Below are 21,067 nucleotides of genomic sequence, written 5' to 3' on the forward strand. Positions count from 1 at the left end.
TGGTGGGGCCTGTGTGGGCACAGGGACAGAGCAGAGGAACAGGACTAGGAAGAGAGCGCAGCCCTGCACCAGGGAAGGGCGGGCACGTGCAGGGCTGCCCGGGGTCTCGGTGACCACAGCTGTGGGAGTAAAAGAGGCCAGGTGTCATTCCAGTTTATTTGACAGGGACAAGGGGTTCAGACAGTGGGGAGGGTCTGAGCATTGCGATGATGGTCTCCTGCTGTGGTCGGAGGTCCTTCAGCAAGGACTCTATCTAAATAGAGGGATGGGGGAACGGGAAGTGCAGCCCACCCGCCACCTCACAGCCTCATGCAAACGTTGCCACAGAAGGTTAAGCAGCATGTGTTCTTCTCTTGACACTTCTGGAAGTATGAACAGTGGTGGCTGCATAGATCAGCTCTGGGCCACTTCTTACACTTCTTGATTTCTAGAGCCCAGGGTGAATCTGTAGAGAAACAAGGGCAGGGTGGATGGAAGCAGCTGCCCAGAGAGCATCCTTCTCAAGCTTCCCTTTCTCTGAGCATCCAGGACCCAGGACCCACTCACGACACTCCTGGACTTTGCTCGGACCTTCCCTGGTGTCCCTCACCAAATCCTGGGAATCGGCAGTTCCTAAATCCTATGCCTTTCCTGACACGCCCCCTCCCCCCAGACACCAGCGTCTAGGCTGCCTGGGCCTCGGAACCACATTCACCAGGACCCGTCTTCACTATAGACGTGGCCTTGGTGAAGTCGCCCCTGCGGAGTCTACACTCTGACCCTGGGCGCTCAGAGAAGCCTAGACATCTTCTGAACCCCCTCACGCTCCAGGATTCGCAGAGGCAAAGAGGAAGATGAGCTTGCCCCTTGCCCCTCTCTCCTCTCCACGGTCAGTCTCCAGCATCCCTTCCCCTGCAGTGGCTTCCCTGCTGCGCCACCCTCCTGCTCCCTCCGATGGTAATTTTAACTCGGTTCGTTCCTATTTTTTCCACCCAATGCCTTTTTTTCTACACCTACAGCCACCCCCATGAATAGCTCCGTCTGTTCATTTCTCACAAACGTGCATATATCAAAGAACCATTGTCTGGTTGGCTCATTCGATTCTTGACCCCGATGCCCCTTTCACCATGACACGTGTCTCTGGACCTTTGGGACGGAAGGGTCAAGGTGCAGGTCCTTCCTCCACCTCATCACTGTTCCCAGGGTTGGGTCACAGGGCTGGAGGCCTGTGGGCTGGAAGAGCCCAGAGCCTGCACGGTGCTGTGGTCAGTGCTGGGTGTGCAAAGAGGACCCATGTCCTGGGTCTTCCCAAGCCTCGTCCCTTCGTGCCCCCTCCCCGTATACCCACACGGCCCATCACCTACTTGGAAGCCACTTGTGTTTGGGGTACCCTCCCTGGGCCTCCAGCAGCAGCACACACAGGAGCAGGGTGAGCATCAGAGCCTGGGATGGCCTCGCTCTGAGCAGAGCCATGGTCTCAGTCCAGCCAGGATTTCACAGGCAGAGCTGCGAGAGGACGATCCACAGGCAGAGTGTGCTCAGCTCCTGGCTGTCCCTGCTGGCGAGCCAGGAGGAGCAAGGGTGTCCTGTTTCCTCCTCTCTGCCTGCCCCTCACCCTGTCCTGTCATTCGGAGCTGGGCTCCTGCGGGATGCAGCCTCCTCTCCATCAGCAACCCTCTCTTCTTGCTAATGGAATTTTTCTCAGAGAATCAATTTATTTGTGTGTTCTCATTATGTAATAATTTACAGAAATGAAAAGAGAATTAAATATAACTTTTGTTAAAGATGGTAATGTTATTTGTAGAATTAACCTGTGGTTTATTGTATTTTCTTTTCATTTCACATATTTAATATAAATAATCTTGTTTTTCACATTTTTAATCAGCTCTCTTTTGTTACCTATTGCCACCCTTATTTAGTCATAAAAATGTTTGTCATTTTTTTCTGTGAAAGAAACCATATGATTTTTCACTGTATCTCTCTTATCAATAATTTGAGATTACCAATATTGAATTTCATTCAAAATTCCATGATTATTTATTTGGTCCCAGAAGTGGAAGTTAAATTAGTGTGTAAAATACAAGTATATGTTTCTTGTGTAATGTGTACATGGAGAAAGGGAACAACGAGATGAAAGAGAGAATTAAGTTTTCAAACATGTTTGCTCCAACAGTGAATGAGTGTCTATTTCAAGTCCTGCAGGAGTTTAAATGGACTTAGGCAAAAATCATTGTCTTTGCAAATTTGGGTAGCAAAATATTTTTCATAGCTTTTATCCTCAGAAAGAGGTGAAATTGAAATTTGACTCCATTATTCACTAGCTTTGTATCACTGGGAGAATTGATGGCCTTAGACTGAGTTTATCCACATTTTCTTGGCAACCCCGCTATTAAGATTGGAGAAGGGGACATCAGCAACACCTCCATGGTGCCTGTGCTCAGTAAGCGTTCAATGTCACTTATCTGTCTTCTTCCCAGTGTTGTTACCCAACAGCGCATAACAAGGGTCCAGAACAGCGCTTGATCTCTTAATTCACATTAGGTACTAATCGCCAGACCTAGAGAGTTGTGAGTCAGGAGACTCACATGCTCATTCAAGTGAATCCACAGACACTGTCCAAATTGGTGGCAGGGCCAGGGGCAGATATCAGAACTCAACACAAGCAGTGTTGGCCATAAGTAGTTGTACTCTCCCTAAAGGATGGAAAATATGGAAAGTCGTTCCGGTTTTACAGGGTGAGGAAGTGAATTCTGAGTCTGGGACATTCTCCCATTATATGAGGTTAAGAGTCAATTCCTCCACTTCATCCTTCAACTGGAATAATTTCTTCCTGACCCTAGCCTTTACTACCTCCTTGCTTGGTGACCCCTCCTTTCTTATCAGCTTCCTCTTCTCTACATTTTCCATCCCAGTGACCTTAAGAAGATACACACACACACACACACACACACACACACACACACACATACACACACATGTGTGTATACTAAGATACATTGTATATACCAATAGAGGTCAAGGAAAAAGGGACTAATGGGGCATATAGTTGATATGTTAGAGCTCAGATAAGGGGAAGGACCTGTCAGCCAAGGACTCACAGTTAGACTTTGAACATTGTGGAGGAAAGGGACTCTTGGAAGTGAAGATGTTTATTCTTCCTTAATAGGAAAAAGGAGGGACCGAAGCTCTTAAGAAGAGGGCAGTGAAGATTTGAACTCCATCTGATGCTCTGAATTTCTAACAGTCTTCAGTATGCAGGTGTAATTTATGTTTATAATTTCTGATCTGTAGTGTGGAGAGTGCTGTTTGAACTTTTCCAAATACTCTTTCTGATTTTTTTCATCCACTCATAAAAGATAACTGTTTGGAGAATGAGCACTGTCATACCACCTAGCTTGAGAGGAGTTATATAGATCTAAATAACTGCTCAAACAGGAGCTGCATTTTTCCAATCAAACCCCACTGTAGCTAACATAGCAGTGTATATATTTCATCCAACAGATGAAAGGCAAAATTATGTCACATCTGGGACAAGGCCTTAAGAAGATAAGTCCTTTTTGTACATTTTCCTCTCCACCAGCTCAGTAGCAATGACAACAAAGCTCTAGAGCACAGTCAAACCAAAAGATTAAAGGAGCCCGGATCACCACATAGAAGAAGAGTCACCTACTGTTGTAGAATACCTATCAGGAATTATTGTGTGGGCAAGAAATAATTCTATTTTGTTCCATATATTTTACAATGGAGCTCTCTATTAAAGGATTTAGTCTAGCCTAACTATAACACACAGTGTAGGCAAAACCAAACATTTTCTCTTTTATGATACTCATGTTTTGGACCCACTGCCATATGGCACTTGAGATCCAGTTCAAAGGAAGTCCTTATTCCCTGCCTAGCTATTATCATGGGCCCCAGAGTCTAACTCCATGGGGACCTTCATGGTGCAAAAGAACACTAAATTTCTGATTCATCTCTTTAACAAACTTCTGAGGCCTTGGGCAAGTCCTGTCTCTAAGTGACTCACAAAAGTAATGAAAGACTCAAATGAAAACATTCACTGAACTGATTTTTTAAAATTCCTATGTGCAAGACAATATACTTGCTGCTATGTACTGCAGCATAAATCAGATACTGTTCTTGTTTCTATAATAATATATCAGGAGAAAAGGAAGATTAAATAAATATAATGCGACATGACAAGGACTACAGATGGAGAGAATAAGATATTAGGGAAGCCCAGCAACTGGGAGGAATTATTGAAGAATTCTTGAAAGAATGATCCTTTAATGTGAAACCTTAAGGAGGAGTAAAAAGCTACCTTTATCTTTCTTTTTTTAAAATTATTTATTTATTTATTCTTTACAGACTATGTTTTGATTCACTGTACACAAATGGGATACATGATTTTGTTTCTATGGTTGTACATGATGTAGATTCATACCATTTTGTGTAATCATACATGTACACAGGGTAATGATGTCTGCATCATTCCTCAATTTTTCATACCCCCCTCCCTCTCATTTCCTTCTATATAATCTAAAGTTCTTCCATTCTTCTCTCACTCCCCACCCCCCAATCCCTATTATATATCATCATCCACTTATCAGGGAAAACATTTGGCCTTTGGTTTTTTGGGCAACCTTTATCTTTCAATAACATTTTAGGGAGTGGGCAGAAAGAGATATATAGGAGCAGACTTTTTATTATTCTTATTAAAAATATATCCATTTCGGAGCACAAAATGACAATTCATTCTCTCACACCCATTAAGAGATGTTTTTCAAATGTATCAACAGAGTTGGGGGCAAACATTTTGTTCTTTACAGATTATTACATTATATCAATAATAGTACTTGATTTGATTTTATATTCTAAGTTGATCTATATGTAGGTAATTTTTATTAGAGCATTATAGTTATACACAATAATTGGGTTCAAGTTTGAGAAGGTAATTGTAATCCAAATGGTAACTGCTAAGAAATTAACTTAAAATATGCAAAAAGGGAACTAAGGAAGAAGTCAAAATGATAACACTGGAAGAAAAGTCAAACAGACAAGACGGCAGTATTGGAATCATTAAAGAATAAAAAGAGAGCAAATGGCAAATAATCAAAGCTAAGTCCTTCCTCACAATAATCACTTTAAATGTAAATGAATTAAATTCACCAATTAAAAGAGGTCAACAAAATGGATTTTAAAACATGACAACTACCTGCTGTTTAAAAGAAATTTACTTTAGACCCAAAGACAAATAAGTTGAAAAACTGAAGTATGGAAAATGTATTCTATGCAAATGGTAATGAAAAATGCTGAAGCAGCTATACTAATATTGGGTAAAATAGACTTTAATTTGAATATTGCTACAAGAGAAAAATGTGATGATAGATTGATGACAAAATCAATTCATCAAAAGATGTAACATCATAAATATATGCACACCAAACAATAGAGCTCCAACACATTTGAAGTCAACTTCTATACTTGAAGGCCTATGTAGTCAATTTTTGGTCCCCAATACGGTGCTATTGAGAGGTAGTAGAAACTTTTAAAGGTGGGGCCTACATACCACCAAAAGCAATATACGTATTCAATGCAATCCCCATCAGAATAACAATGACATTTTTCAAGGAACTAGAAAAACCAGTCCTTAAATTCATTTGAAAGAATAAGAGACCTAGAATAGCCAAAGCGATACTGAATAAAAAAAGTGGTGCAGGAGTTATCATAATACCAGACCTTAAATTATACTACAGAGCTACAGTAACAAAAACAGCATGGGTATTGGCATCAAAATACACATGAAGACCAATGGAATGGCATAAAAGACACCAAGACAAACCCAAATAATTACAGCCATCAGAGACTTGACAGAGGTGCCAAAAACGTATATTGGAGAAAAGACCTTTTTAACAAATAGTGTTGGGGAAACCAGATACCCATATGTAGAAGAATGAAAGTAGATCCATATCTTTCACAAAAGTCAAATCAAAATGGATCAAAGACTTAGGAATTAGACCAGAAACCATGCAACTGTTAAAAGAAAACATAGGTTCAACACTCCATCATAGATGCAGACACTGACTTCCTCAATAAGACTCCTAAAGCTCAAGATATAAAACCAAGAATCAAAAGTAGGATGCCATCATATTATAGATTTTCTGCACATCAAAGGAAATAACTAAGAGAGTGTAGAGAGACCTTACAGACTGGGGAAAAATATTTGTTAGCCCCTGACAGGGTATTAATATCCAGATTATATAAAGAACTCAAAATATTCAATGTCAAAAATACCCAAATAACCTAATCAGTAAATGTGCCAAAGAACTAAACAGAAATTTCTCAAAAGAAGAAACACAGTCAGGCAGAGTGGTTCATGCCTGTGTAATCCCAGGGACTTGGGAGGCTGAAGCAAGAGGATCACAAGTTCAAGCCAGCCTCAGCAACTAAGTGAGACCCTAGCAACTTAGTGAAAGTTTGTCACAAAATAAAAAGGACTGAGGATGTAGCTCAGTGGTAAAGCAGTTCTGGATTCAATCCCTAGTATGAAAAAAGAAGAAGGAGGAGAAGGAGGAAGAGGAGAAATGCAAACAACCAACAAGCATATGAAAATGTGTTTAACATCTCTAGTAATCAGGTAAATGCAAATCAAAACTACACTAAGATTTCACCTCACCTCAGTCTAAATGGCAATTATAAAGAACATGAACAATAATAAGTGCTGGCCAGGATGTGGGGGGTGGGGAGTATACTCATACATTGCTGGTAGGACTGCAAATTAGCACAATCAACGTGGAAAGCAGTGTGTAGACGCCTCAAAAACTAAGGAATGGAACAATGATATGACCTAGTTATCCCACTCCTTGGTATTTTCCCAAAAGAATTAAAGTCAGCACACTATAGCTATACAGTCACTTCAATGTTTACAGCAGCACAATTCACAATAGCCAAGTTATAGAATCAACCCAGATGCCCATCAACAGATAAATGGATCAAGCAACTGTGGAATATATACACAATAGAGTTTTACTCAACCATAAAGAATAATGAAATAATGGTATTTGCTGGTAAGTGGATGGAAATGGAGAAACTCATGCTAAGTGAAATAAGCCAGACTCAGAAAATCAAGAGTCAAATGTTTACTCTTGTATGTGGAAGCTATAGCAAAATAAGGGAAAGAAGGTGGCAGGGGAAGAGATTGGATATCACAAAAATATAAGGTAGATCTGTAAAGTAGAAGAAAGAGAATGAGAGGGAAGGAAGGAAGGAAGAAGGGAAAGGAGTAGAAATATGGAATTAATTTAACAATGGTGCATTGTATAAATGTACCCAAAAAATTTATTATATAATATATATAATAAATATATAATTATATAAATAAATATATAATAAATATAATTATATATTATATATAATAAATATATAAATTATATATAATTATATATTATATGTAATAAATATATAAATTATATATAATTATATATATTTATATATATTTATTTATATAAATATATTTTTATATATTTATTATATATATATAAATGTACCCAAAAAATTTCACCTATATGTATATGTAGAAAATGCCGATCAAAAATAAAAAAATACAGGAGTGAAAGGAGAAGAGAGAATGGGGGAGGGAGGAAAGGTAAGGGGGAATAGGAATTGAAATGAAATTCATTGCATGTATTGATCTTCGGATTAATACAGACCCGTAAGAGGCCCTAAATAGCCAAAACAATCTTGAAAAATAACAAAGTTTCAGGACTCCTATTTCCTGATTTCAAAACATACTACCAAGATTCAGTAATCAAAATAGTATGGTACTGACATAAGAACAGACATACAGACTGATGGAATAAAATTGAGAGTTCTGAAATAAACCCATCTATCTATACCCACTTAATTTCCACAAGGGTGACAAGACCATTCAAGAGAAAATAGTCACGTTAACTAATGGTACTGGGACAATGAATATTCACATGCAAAGGAATGAAACTGGACCTACCTCATATCATACGGAAAATTAATTCAAAATGAATCAATGATTTAAATATAGGAACTGTGGAATTCTTAGAAGAAACAAAAATTAATCTTCATTATCTTGTATTGAGCAGTGGGTCATTAGAAATGATACCAGTGAGTAAGGTGGTACATGTCTGAATCCCAGCAACCCAGGAGGCTAAAGCAAGGGAATCATAAGATAAAGGTCAGTCTGGGCAACTTAGTAAGGCCTTCAGCAAGTTAGCCAGACTCTGTCTCAAGATAAAAAGGACTGGAGATATAACTCAGTGGTAAAGAACTCCTAGGTTCAATCCCCAGTACCCAAAAATAAATATATAAAGGCATAGGAAGAGAGAGAGGGAAGAAGGGGGGGAAAGAGGAAATACTGTAGATTGAGTGAAACATATGATATTCCATGCATGTATAATTATGTCAAAATGAATCCCAATACTACATATAACTATAAGTGCTAATAAAGATATTTTTAAAAGAAAAATAAAAATTTAAAAATAAATGATGCCAAAAACAGCAACGAAAGAAAAAATAGATGAACTGGACTTTGCCAAAGTTAAAATCTTTTCCAGATAACTCTTAATAACAAGACTAAGTTAGATAAATTATGTATTTTGAGATATTCATAACCTTTTGAGTCTGTAGTCACCATGTCAGTCTTTCTGCAAACACAATTAAGGAAAGAAACCAGGAAAAATAAGTTTAAAAGTCTTGTGTATCAGAATGACTTTGTCAAACAAGTGAAAGAACAACCTATAAAATGGGAGAAAATACTTGAAAATCATATACTTAATAAGGATATCTATACTATATTTAAAAACCTTACAATTTAAGAAGAAAAAGATAGACAACTCAATTCTCAAATGGACAGAAGATTCAAATAGACATTTCTCCAAAGATATAAAAATAGTCAACAAACACAAGAAAGTATGTACAACACCTGTTTTAGTTTGGATGTTAGATGTCTGCCAAAAGCTCGTGTGTAAGAAAATGCAAGAAAGTTTAGAGGAGAAATGATTGGATTATGAAAGCCTTAACCCAATCAGTGAATTAATCTCCTGGTGGGGACTGAGTGGTAATTGAAGGCAGGTAGTGTGGCTGGAGGAGGTGGGCGTTAGGTGGGTGGCTTTGGAGTATATATTTGTATCTGGCAAGTGGAGTCTCTCTCTGCTTCCTGATCATCTTGTGAACTGCTTCCCTGTGCCACACTCTTCTGCCATGATGTTCTATCTCTCCTTGAGCCCCAAGGAATGGAGCCAGCTTTCTATGGACTGAGACCTCTGAAACCATGAACCCTCTAAATAAACTTTTCCTCCCCTAAAATTGTTCTCATTGGGTCTTTAAATCACAGCAGCAAAAAAGCTGACTAGAATAGCATCATTAGTTATGAAGGAAGTGCAAGTCAAAACCACAATGAAATGCTATTTCACACCCATTTAGAGAACCACAATTTTTTTCAAAAAGAAAAAACTATGCAGAGAAATTGGAAGTCTTGTGCATTTCTGAAAGAAATGTCAAGTGGTTCAGCCAATTTGAAAAGTTCAGGTTCCTCCAAAAGTGAAACATGAAATTAAAACTATGATCCAAGTTTGCTGGATATTTACTCAAAAGAATTTAAAACAAGTACTCAGAAAATATTAGTACATAAATGTTCATAACTGCACTATTTGAAATCATCAAAGGGTGGAAATACTGAAATGTTCATCAGTGGATGAGTGGACAAGCAAATTGTAAGAAACATATACAATGGAACGTTATTCAGTCATAAAAACGTATTGATTATGGTACATAGTAAATGAGCCTTAACAACTCTACAGGAGTAAGATTTCTCATTTGTTTTGGCAGTGATCATATAGTCTATTAGTGAGACTGTGGGAAATGTTTCCATTGTTGGGGATGTAACAGTGGTCCACTGTATGCTTTGAATATGGCCCTTGCTTCCCTAAAATTCCATGTTTTTTCTTCTTCCCAACCTTCTCCTCCCTGACCTGCTCCTCCCAGATTCTCACCTCCCTGATGCTTTCCTTCCTGATCTTCTCCTTCCTAATCTCTCCTCCCTAATCTTGGAAAACAGAATATGTGGAATGTAGCCTCCAAATCACCTCTTTTAAGACCCCATTCCCCCGAATGGGCAGAATCACAGCCCCTGCGACAGGAGTCCCCTGTGTTTCTCCTTTGGCAGCAAAGCAATAAAATTTCTTTTTTCCTTTTTCTCAAAACAGTGTCCTCATTATTGGATTGGCATTGGAATCAAGGATGGAGCCTTTGGTAACAGCAGCAGTACAAAATGGTACAACCTTCATGGAGTTGAATTTGGCACTATCTAATAAAACTATGTATGCATTTCCCCTATCTTTTTTTTTTTCCCCAGCACTAGAAATTGAACCTAGAGACTCACACATCTAGGCAAGTGCCATAACCCTGAGTCTTTTTAATTTTACTTTGAAATAGGGTCTTGCCAAATTGCCCAGGTTGGCCTCAAATTTGTGATCCTCTTGCCTCAGGCTCCTCAGTAGCTGGGATTGCAGGTGCACACCACTGCACTCTTTTATGTCTTTATCTGTTTAACGAACAATCACACTTAAAATTTTTACCCTGATGCTATACTTCCAACATTACAGGAAATATCTGCATGCTTTTTTAAAATTCTTATTTATTTATTTATTTATCCCATCATGTCTTGTTTTTATTTTTGGAAAAACTATTATTTTTACATGTGCTTTTTTATTGCAGCATTATTTATAATAGCAAAATCTTAGAAATGACATAAATGTCCATAGAATAGAGAGTGGCTGTATGACCAAGGTATGTGCACATGGTGGTATGGAATGCAGCTGTTAATGAGGAAAACATTGCCATGAAATGCTCTAGACTAATTTCTAGGATATATTGTCAAATCAAAGTAACAACATGAAAGTAAGTATATTTGTGCAAGGGAAAAAAGGGGGAGTTATAAATTCAAGACACTGATTATCTTTATCCTTCACAAAACTTCCCAGAGAATTGATAAAGAAGGGCTGCTTCTGAGCACATCCAATGAGGGTTGGTACCATCCTGGTATCAGAAGGGAAAGTAACAGACCCAATTTACTTATGAACATAGATGTCAGGTACTTTAAAAATCAAAAATAAATAAATGAAGAAATGAAAGGGAGATTAGTGTAGAGTTGGAGAGAGAAAATGGCAAGAGAGGAGGGGAGGAAAAGTGGGGGAATGGGGATTGAAATCAAATTCCTTGCATGTATGATTTTGTCAAAATGAACCCAAATATGATGTATAATTATAATGTTCTAATTTTTAAAAAATTCATATACTTTCAAAAATTAGCAAACTGAAACAAATGCACAAAGATCACATTATCATAGAAATGCAAGAATGTTAGAAAATTAATGGGAGAAATAACATTATCTTCTCAATGTATAAAGAAAAGAGCAATAGAGGTAATTTGACATAAATTAATCAAAAATTTCTGATTATCTTAAGAATGAAAGAGAACTTTCTAAACCTGGTATAGGGTGCTTATGAGAAACCTAAAAAAGATTATACACAAAGGAGAAACTGAAGAAGCTTTCGTTTTAAATCAGGTATTAGATTTCTATTCAACAATACACTGGGGAAACTGGCCAGCCCAAGAGACAATAAAGATGGCATAAAGTTTGAAGAGGAAAAGTACAACTGTTATTATTTACAATGATGAGCACTGAAAAGAATACACCAAGAACTCTTGATGAACAATGAGCAGAATATAGCAAGCTAACTGGTTACAGATCCAGACCCAAAAGCCATTTCAGAGGAAAAAACCAAAAAGTTATGATACTATTTACACTTTCACTTTTTAAATGTAAGCCTCTGGGAATAAATATAACAAAGACATTCTAAGATCTCCACAGGGAAAAGTTATATTTAAAATTTTTTGAAGTCATAAATAAGACCTCCATGGTAAAACATGTGCCTGGTATGCACAAGGCCCTGGGTTCCATCCCCAGCATCATAAGGAAAAAAAAAAAAAAAGTCTAGGTAGATAGAGGCATAACAAGGTGAGGATTATGGGATGGAGGAGTGGATCTGGAAACACCACCTGGCCTGTACAGGTGTGCGAGGGAGGTGCTTGGGTTTCTGCCTGGCCCTCCTTGATTGGAACATACAAAGCAAGACCAGTCCCAGGAAGCCTCCACTGGGCCCTCTTTTTCTCTTCTCCTCTCAGCAGCACCCGGTCAAAACCAGCTGTCCTGGGCTAGGACATACCCACCCATCCTGGTGGCACCATGACACCTGCGCTGCCTCTCCAGTTCCTGCTGGTGCTCTGCCTTGCACTGCAGCTGGTGCCTGGGAGTCCCAAGGAGCGCTTTCTGAGTAGGTGCTGGGTCTGGGTCCAGGGGATGGAGGCAGCCTCTCTAGAGAGGAGAGGATCTGTGAGCAGACCGTCCAGTATATGTCACAAAAAAATAGTGTCCTGTTCAAGAACCCAAGCTTTGATGTCAACTAGACCTCAGTGTGAATCTCTGCTGTTTGGTTACTGCATAACCCTGGGCCAAGTGTCTGGGTTTCAGAATTTATTCTCATAATGGACACAATGGTATTGAGAGAGTTGGGAGAGAAAACTGAAATAATGCATGCAGTCAGAGAGCATTCTTGGTGGACTCTGGAAATGTTCTATGATTTTAATTATTCTAAGTGTTATCAGCCTCATCCCCAGCATAATCTTGGTACCCTGGTTCCTTCCAAGAGGCTTGGTCCCACTTTTCAGGCATTTAGACGGACAGGAAAATTAAATGGTAGAACTCAAACTGCAATCTACACAACCTTGGCCTTGGAGCATGTTTGGGGAGGAAGGGAAAAGAAGTCTTATATTTTATTTCAATTTTTAAAAATCCAGAGGTACTGGAGAGTCACCAGTAATTATCATCAACAGGACAGTATAGTTTATCTCAGCCACCATTGCTGTCCAGCTCAACCTAACAAGGAAAGTGATTCTAACCTTGACCAGTACCAATGGGAACAGAACTACTATTCTTTCCAAAGGCACCCTTTTGTGGGGAAGGCCTCTTCAGAACATTTGGGACTCAGAAAAGGAATATGTCTGATAGATTGTGTTTCAGAGCAGGATAGGTCCTGTTTTGGGAGCTTCAGAGCAGACACGATGGCATAAGGACTGAGAATAGGAGTACCCAAGGCCAAGTTAACTGGGAAATCAAGGACTAGAATTTGAGGAGAGACACAAAAGTCTTTCTGAAAGACTGGTAAGTGCTGTGGGTGAGATCGGGACCAGACATCCAAGTAAGAAGCAAACCCGGAGGACAGCGACCTCTCTGAGATCCCTGGCTCATGGCCTTCTTTCCCACTGAACCCCAGCTCTTCAAACTGGGGACTGCTCCAGTTTCTTGCACTGCCCCAATGAGTTGTGTCTGTGAAGTCCAGAGAGAGTACCGGTTGCTGATCTCGGCCAACAGCTTGTCCACAGCTTGGACTCAGCTTCTCTCCCCCCACGTCTGGTACCCGTTGTTTAAGTCACAGTCATACCCCCAACCTCATGCTTCTTTTATTTCTTGCAGATTATCATGATGTCTGCAGATCTCCCATCTTCCTGCAAATATTTGCAGAGCAGTAAGCTAACAGATTGACAATGGATGCCCCATCTATGACTTTGGCCCCAAAGAAAGGACAAGTCACAGGGTACAAAAATGAGGGCCTGGTCCAAGTCGGGGAAAGAGGTTAATGGGACCCAAACTTAAGGCCTTAGAATTCAGGAACAGAGAGAGAGGCTGTGGGTTGGGCCATTTGGACAGTATCTCTCACTGGAAGTGGGTATTAGCTTTGGACTGAAATGCCTGGGAGTGTTAACATGGGAGTATTCTCTAACAGTAGGCAGTAGGGCATCCTGGGCTCTGAGCTCCTGATCAGGAGACACTGCACCCCATTCTGAAATTCCCATTCTTCTCACCATGAAAGAAATCACTCCCAGAACTCACCTGTGAATGGGGTCCTCACTCTCTGATCCTGTTCCTTCAGTTTGTTGTGTGGGCTTCATTTTTTCCCAAAACTTACCTTCCATTTACTTATTCTATACATAAATAGCCTATGTTAGGTCGACCCTATAATAAACTATGATGTTAAAGAGAAGCTTTATGACTTGCTTAAGACCACACAAGAATAAGTGAAGAAGAGGTTATACAATACCTTTTTTTGTTTACCTCACACGTTCTATTCAAACCGATGAACTAGACCCAACCAGGGTCTATGGGGACTTGGCATCTGACTTGCAATGGTGGTGACTAACACACGGATTCAGGGTTCTGCCCAACTCTGTCTTTGATCAAATATCCAAACACTTGTTCACAGATCAGAACTCAAGGAAGACAGCAGCCAAAGACAACCTGATTCCCTCCCTGAGGACTACCCAAGGGAGAACAGGGCGGCAAGTTCCCTGGGCTTTGAATGTGACTCCAGCCTGTTGTTCAGGCCCTCCTCTTCCTTATTTTCTGTTTCAGAATATATCTTGGAACCTCCACCCTGCAGATCAAAACCTGAGAACTGTTCCAAATTCTGTACGTTCCAGAAAGATTGCGAGGCACAAGGACTTCAGTGCTGCTCTGCCTACTGTGGGATAGTCTGTTCATTAAACGAACCTCCAGAACACGGAGAGTAAGGGGCAGCCCATGCCCAGCCCTGGCCCTAGAGCTGCTGGTGGAAGCCCAACAGACAAGTCGCAGCCACTGTGATGGTTCTTTAATCTTTCTCTATTGTTGTTGTTGTTGTTGTTGTTGACATATTACCAACATTCTTTCTCTTTACCAAGAATAAAATTCCCATAAAGTCCTGACTAGAAGAGCCTCCTCCACTCCTGAGCGACGTAACCCTTCCTTCCCCATCACCACATCCATGAATCTCTGACTCTGCTTCTCTACATACAACCCAAAATGACTACATCCACAGACCCTCCCCTGACCCAGAATCTACCTTTATCCCAGGACCTGCCTGGAACACCATACTTGGGTCTGTGTCACCAAAACCCCAAAGCAAATTTGTCTCTTCTTTGTGCTTGCCCTCCTTTCACTAGACATCATCTTTTGGCCCCCCACCTTTTCAGACTCTGGAGGTCTAGGGTAGTTAATTGCCCCGAGTCTGCTAAAGGGAGAATGTTCTGGGACAGAGAAAGGACATTAGGGTGCTGATGAGACATCTGGTTTCAAATCTTGCTTTGCAAATATGTCTTTCTATCACCTTCAGGAAAATGATTCCCCTCTTTTGACCTGTCTTTTTCTTATGAGTAAAATGGAGACTGTTTTTTCCTGCTAGCAAGGCCAGAATGAAGTCTCAAAAGACCCACAGCAGGAAACTTGACCAAAGAGCTTCTTGAGAGAAGCATGACTATCTTGTTCTCTTCTGTCTCCCCTGCCCCCAGAAGAATCCCCAGCATAGGAGACAAGGTACAGAGCAGGTAAGTATGTGCTCAGAGCCAAATAACTAGGCTCAAATCTTGGCTCTGCCACTTCCTGGCAAAGTGACCTTAGACAGACTAACCTCTCTGTGGGTATCAGCATCCTCATCCTAAAAATGGAACAATAATAGTGAGATTAAAATAAACAATCCATGTAAGCTTTAAAACTGCTTGCCACATAATAACTGCTCAGTAAATTTTAGTAATTAGATAACCACTTTTCTTTCAAGAGACTGGCTCTTACAAAAAATCTCCACATCTTTCGAGGCTTTGTATTGGAACACCAGAAGCCCAAAAGATGACTCTTTGTCATTGCTGAGGTTTTTGAGGTTCTGCTTGGCCTATGGCAGGAGAACTCAGCTTTGTGATCTAGTTTCAATGGTGGACGTCATAGAAAATAAAAATTAAATCTCCAAGAATAAAACTGCACTGGATAACATTTGAAGATATTTTTCTTCAGAATGTTAAGTGAAGGGACTTCAGCAGACCCTGTGCCTGACAGCTGAGGCATGTTCCCCAGAGCATTTTGTAAGTATGGGGCTTGCCTGGCATTCCTGGGATGACATTTCCCAGGGATGCTCCTTTTCCTCATTCGGCCTCTCCAGGGTCACCAATATTCCCACAAGGCCAAAAGAGTCTTTTTTGATGGCCTGATTGCCTCGTCTTCCATCATTCCCCTCCAGGTTCTATCACTGCAGTGCCTGGGGCAGGGTACAGTCCAAGGTGAGGTCCTGCAACACAGAGCAACAGGAGGCAGAGTCACAACCCGAGGGGAGCACAGGGCACTCAGACCTGAGACTGTGCTAGGAACAGGCTCTTCCTGCCTCCAGGTTGACAGTGCCCTGGGCGAGGAGTCAAACTGAGCTCTTCACGGTCCGCGTGACTTTGGTCAGCTCACTGTACTTCTTTCTCCAAGACACTCAGCTCTTTCATGTGAAAGATGATAAGAACATTCATGCCTTGGGGTATTGTGAGGAAAACACAGAGCCACATGGATGGAAGAACTTGGTCAATGCAGAGAGTCAGCAAAAGCTAGAAGCTGCCAGCAACTCACATAACAATGTCACTCTTTCTGGGTTTTAGGCATTTCCTCTTTAAAAGAACAGGTGGAAGATCCTCTTTATTACTTTATCAGTGTTACAGCATGGTGAAAAATATGTAGGCTCTCATAACTCCACCACGAAAACAATGCTAGTATTCCTAATTTGGTGGCTTTGTTTCAGAGGAGTTTGGGGAAACTTAGGAACTTAGGGTCCTCTCATTGTCCTGATGTCACTAGAGTTTCCAAATTAAAATATGGTGTTTGTGCTTGGAGTTGTCTTGCTAACCTTGCACTAAGCATGAACAGTGGGACAGGTGGGGGACAGTGCAGCAGTGCAGGTGCTCAGGACCGGGCGAGCCCGTCGTGCTCCCTTCCGGCTACACCTTGGATATAACTGACTGCTCATGCCAGTCATCAGCCATCAATCCATGTGTCTAAGGATTAGATCATTCAGGGCTCATGCAGCAGGAAGACACTGAAGTCATAGTAACAACCCTGGAATTAGACCCAGATAAAAGGCTAACTAAATGTGGCTGATGATGCTGTATTTTTATTGCAATGTCAGGGTCAAATGGCTACATAATGGGTACACAACATTTGGTAAGTCCCACTCTAATGCTTTGCCTAATGAGGCAGGAGTTCATCTTGGACAGGCAGAAAAATATTACCATGCACCTGACATGTCTTCTGTGGGAAATGGAGGCCCCAACCCTATTATCTTCTGATAGGCTTGAGAGAGACTGCACCCTTCCACATAGCGCACTAATGGTCACAGCTGTTATATCCAGGTGTCCCAGGGTTTCTTCTCCTTGCTCCTGAAGCCCATCCTCTGCAGGCTGCTTCTTCTGGACTGGTCTGCGGAGTTGTACGGGAGGCCAGATGAGGAAGGAGATGAGAGTGCTAGAGAGGACCTCAGAAGATGCTGAACTTGTTCCCAGAAAGCACAGTTGAGTTGGAATGGAGGGACGGAGGGCTAGATGGCCGGATTGGCCTTTCACAGTCTTCCACCAAACCTTGGGCTCTGGAGACTGTAGTTAAGTGCTCCCAACTTTTCAATGTCAACTAACATGTTAGGCCATCTAATTTCTTCTTCATAGCAGTCATAATCCCCAGGTGACAGACAAGGAACTTGAGGAACATAGAACTGAAGGAATATGAACAGCCTCCATCAACAAGTAGAGCTAGAGTCAAAACACAAAGCTGAGATGTCTGAAAAATGTCCTTCTTCCCAGGGGATAGCCCTGGGCAGCTCAGCCCTGCTCTGAGTGGGTTTCCTGTTTCCGCTCAGTTTTTCCGTTGACACTCTTTCCCCTGCTTACAACTCAGGCATAACTCCTCAAATCCCTTTCTACTTAGAAACTGCCCCACTAAACTTGATCTCTCTCTCTCTCTCTCTCTCTCTCTCTCTCTCTCTCTCTCTCTCTCTCTCTCTCTCTCTCTCTCTCTCTCTCTTTCTCTCTCCAAGGCCCATGCAGTCTTTCCCTCCACATTCTACCCTCGCACTTCTCTCTGCCCTCAGTACCTTTGCCCGATTTCCCAATCATGCTTCAAATTTTATACTCAATTTAAAACTCCATGGAAATTTCACCAATTCACTCCAGACAAAATTAGTGATTCTCTGTGTCTCTTCCCAGTGTCCTTTCACTTACCATCAACCGTAACACACAGTATCGTAATTATTTAAGTTACTACTTTTTCTGTCTCAAGTATGAGTCCCGTAAAAGCAGGACCCTAGCACTTAGTGTCATGCCTTACATACAATGAAGACAAAATGCAAACTTCTCAAATAGAGATGAGAAGAGACTGGCAAGGAGGAGATTAACCCTAACCTTCCATGAGTTGTTCTCGCAAAGAAAATCTTTTGCTGAACAATCCAGACTCCCTTGGATGTCAGTTGCCCACTTCACTTTTGCCTCTGAAGTCAGACTCATTTCATGAATTATTTTTTAGCTGATTTATATTTCCTTATGGAAAATTACAATATGTAGGAAAACAAACAAAAAAGAAGCTTGAGAGTATCTGTTGGCATCGGATATGAGAAGAGTAAGGGTGAAGGGTCCTGCTACTCTGGGACTCAGTCCAGCTCTGCCCTGCTGACCTGGTGATACTGAGCCTCTCCTAAGTCCTCAGAGCCCTAGTCTGTCCACCTGTAAAATGAAGATGAAGAATCAGGTATACTGTGAAGATGCAATGAGGTGACACATGAAATGCTCATGCAAGATTGCTGGCAGAGGGCCAAAGAAGCATGTTAGCACGATTACTCATATCTTGCCAATCCTTTAGCCAAGAAGCAAGACATAGTTGAAGAAAGTACTCATCCTTGAAAGATACTGTGATTAAACCTCACAAGGAAGAATCAGCTGATTTAACAGTGACCTCAACTTCTTTACTAAACCTCTGATGATGGTGAAAGACTCTTTCTCCTTGTCTGAATTCCTTTTGAATGTCACCAATTTGAAAATTCAAGGACACCTAGTCCTATAATTCTACTTTCCTTTTAGTTACATGCTTCTGTAAATGAAGTTTTCTTGAGATAAATGTATCACAAGTCCATCCTTACTCTTCTCTTCTGTGATACCTTTCTAATCTGGCTGACTTCCTGGTACCCTGGACCAGAGCAGGAAGGACTGTTCAGAAAAATCTGCAGGCTCCTTAACACCAGAAACTGATCAGATATGGTTCAGGTGACCTGAGTGTACATACAAGTTGACCATTCAGAATGTAGCCATCACTACGTTAATAATCAAAGCTTGGGACTGGGGATGGAGCTCAGTGGTAGAGTACTTGCCTAGCATTCATGAGGCCCGTGGTTCCAGACCCAGTTTAAAAGAAAAAAAAAAAAATCACAGTCTGGTCCATCCAGTACTATAAGTACTGCTCAAAAGAGCCACTTAAATATAAATATATATATTAATTATAACAAAATAAAATATTCCATGAGCTTCTCACTCTTGTCATTTCAAATGTTCAATAACCATGAGTAGCCGTATTACACTTCTCAAATAGAGAAAATTGCCATCATCACAGGAAGTTCTAAAGAAAAGTACTGCTTCAAGCTATATAAAGTTGATGTTTACTTAATGATAGCAAATTGAAGATCACAGTAACAGATAATTTTACCAAGGTTTAATAGTATAGAAGAAGACTTTTTAAATGTAGTATTTAATTATTTGTGAAAGAAATAAAATCCATATATATACACATATATACTAATTGTTGAAACATATATTTGAACTTTAAACTCTGGAGATAATATGAGAGTATAATATGAAAATAGCCTGAGGAAGGAACAGGGAGTAAAGAGACCAGGAAGTGAAGATCTCCTATTTCACAGGCAACTACCATGCAATTTTTCCAACTGGAAAAACTAAAGCTGATACAGGAATAAGCCTGTGTTTTTGGAGGATTGAGCGGGTGTTAGGACTGGAGGACCCATAGGCATCACACCAAGTAAAGATCATGGCTAGAAAAATATAATGATGAAATAATGATGTGGACAAAGATGTTCATTCATATTATTTATAAATGTAAAATATTTGAAACAATTTTAGTACTCAATGAGAGAAGGCTAGGTGTATTACAGTAGATCCATGGTATAAAACATAAGCATGTGTGATTGTTATAGAATCAGTTCTCTCATATTTTGCTGAGACTTCAAATCTAGAGACAATTATTAATAAGCCACCATCCATTTGAAAGAGAAGTATGAAATACATGTAAAGAGAAGTGTTCAGAAGAGGCCAGAGTGGTCCAATGGCCATCACTCACCTCCAGACTGTCTAAGAGGAGGTTAGTGTTTTATTATAAAAGAGAGGATTCATGGAGATTGTTTGTAAGGATGCTATAGTACCAAAGAGTATTGTATTCCCTTCCACAAAACCATATGAGGGACTTTAAGAAAGCCAACTCCTATTCCAGTGAGTTAGGAGACTCAATCAGGAGAATCCCAAATTTGAGACCAGCCTTAGCAGGCTCAACAGGGAATTCTGTAGTCTGAAGAAAGATGCCTCTCTGACTGAGGTGGATTGGTGCACATTCTTTGAGGAAGAAGAATAAACTGAATGTGCTTCAACAACTCATCAAACCAGGATCCCCAGAACCCCTTCTTTCTTACCACAAATCTTTCCTCTAAGGGTGTAAGAACATTCCTCACCAATAGATATGTGATCTACCAATTTGATATTTTTAGTATCCAGAGTTTAATACCTTCATCAAGCATCATAAAAATTTTACCTGGATTAAGGGAAAGACTACCAGGTGGCCATTCCAGATTCTTCATTTCACTGGTCAAACAAGAATAATGAAGAGGGATTACCCTGTTGACTGTAGTGATCAATCATCATTACAAAAGAGAAATAGAACTATTGCTGAGCAATAGGGATAGAGTCACCGAGAGAGAGAGAGAGAGAAAGAGAGAGAGAGAGAAAGAAAGAAAGAAAGAAAGAAAGAAAGAAAGAAAGAAAGAAAGAAAGAAAGAAAGAAAGAAAGAAAGAAAGAAAGAAAGAAAGGGAGAGAAGGAAGGAGGGAAGGAGGGAAGGATGAATTGATTTTAGGATATTTTACCACATTAAAAAAATCACTAACCATCTAATATATTGT

At 40.4% G+C, this 21,067-nt stretch overlaps 1 protein-coding gene and 1 long non-coding RNA gene across 2 annotated transcripts; one reads left to right on the forward strand and one right to left on the reverse strand.

The window, feature by feature from the left end:
* Positions 1 to 137: 137 nt before the first annotated feature.
* Positions 138 to 1,635, reverse strand: LOC306655241. The gene is made up of 2 exons (XR_013762242.1): positions 1,344 to 1,635; positions 138 to 445 (listed from the first exon to the last, which is right to left on the reverse strand). It is a non-coding gene; the product is annotated as an uncharacterized lncRNA (long non-coding RNA).
* A 10,553-nt stretch (positions 1,636 to 12,188) lies between these two features.
* WFDC13 (WAP four-disulfide core domain 13) lies at positions 12,189 to 14,898 on the forward strand. The gene is made up of 2 exons (XM_079124663.1): positions 12,189 to 12,341; positions 14,477 to 14,898. Exons 1-2 carry the CDS (start codon positions 12,254 to 12,256, stop codon positions 14,632 to 14,634), a joined length of 246 nt encoding a protein of 81 aa, XP_078980789.1. The 5' UTR covers positions 12,189 to 12,253; the 3' UTR covers positions 14,635 to 14,898.
* The last annotated feature ends 6,169 nt before the right edge of the window (positions 14,899 to 21,067 follow it).

Source organism: Sciurus vulgaris (genome assembly GCF_902686455.1).
Source record: "Sciurus vulgaris genome assembly, chromosome: 2".
NCBI lineage: Eukaryota > Metazoa > Chordata > Mammalia > Rodentia > Sciuridae > Sciurus > Sciurus vulgaris.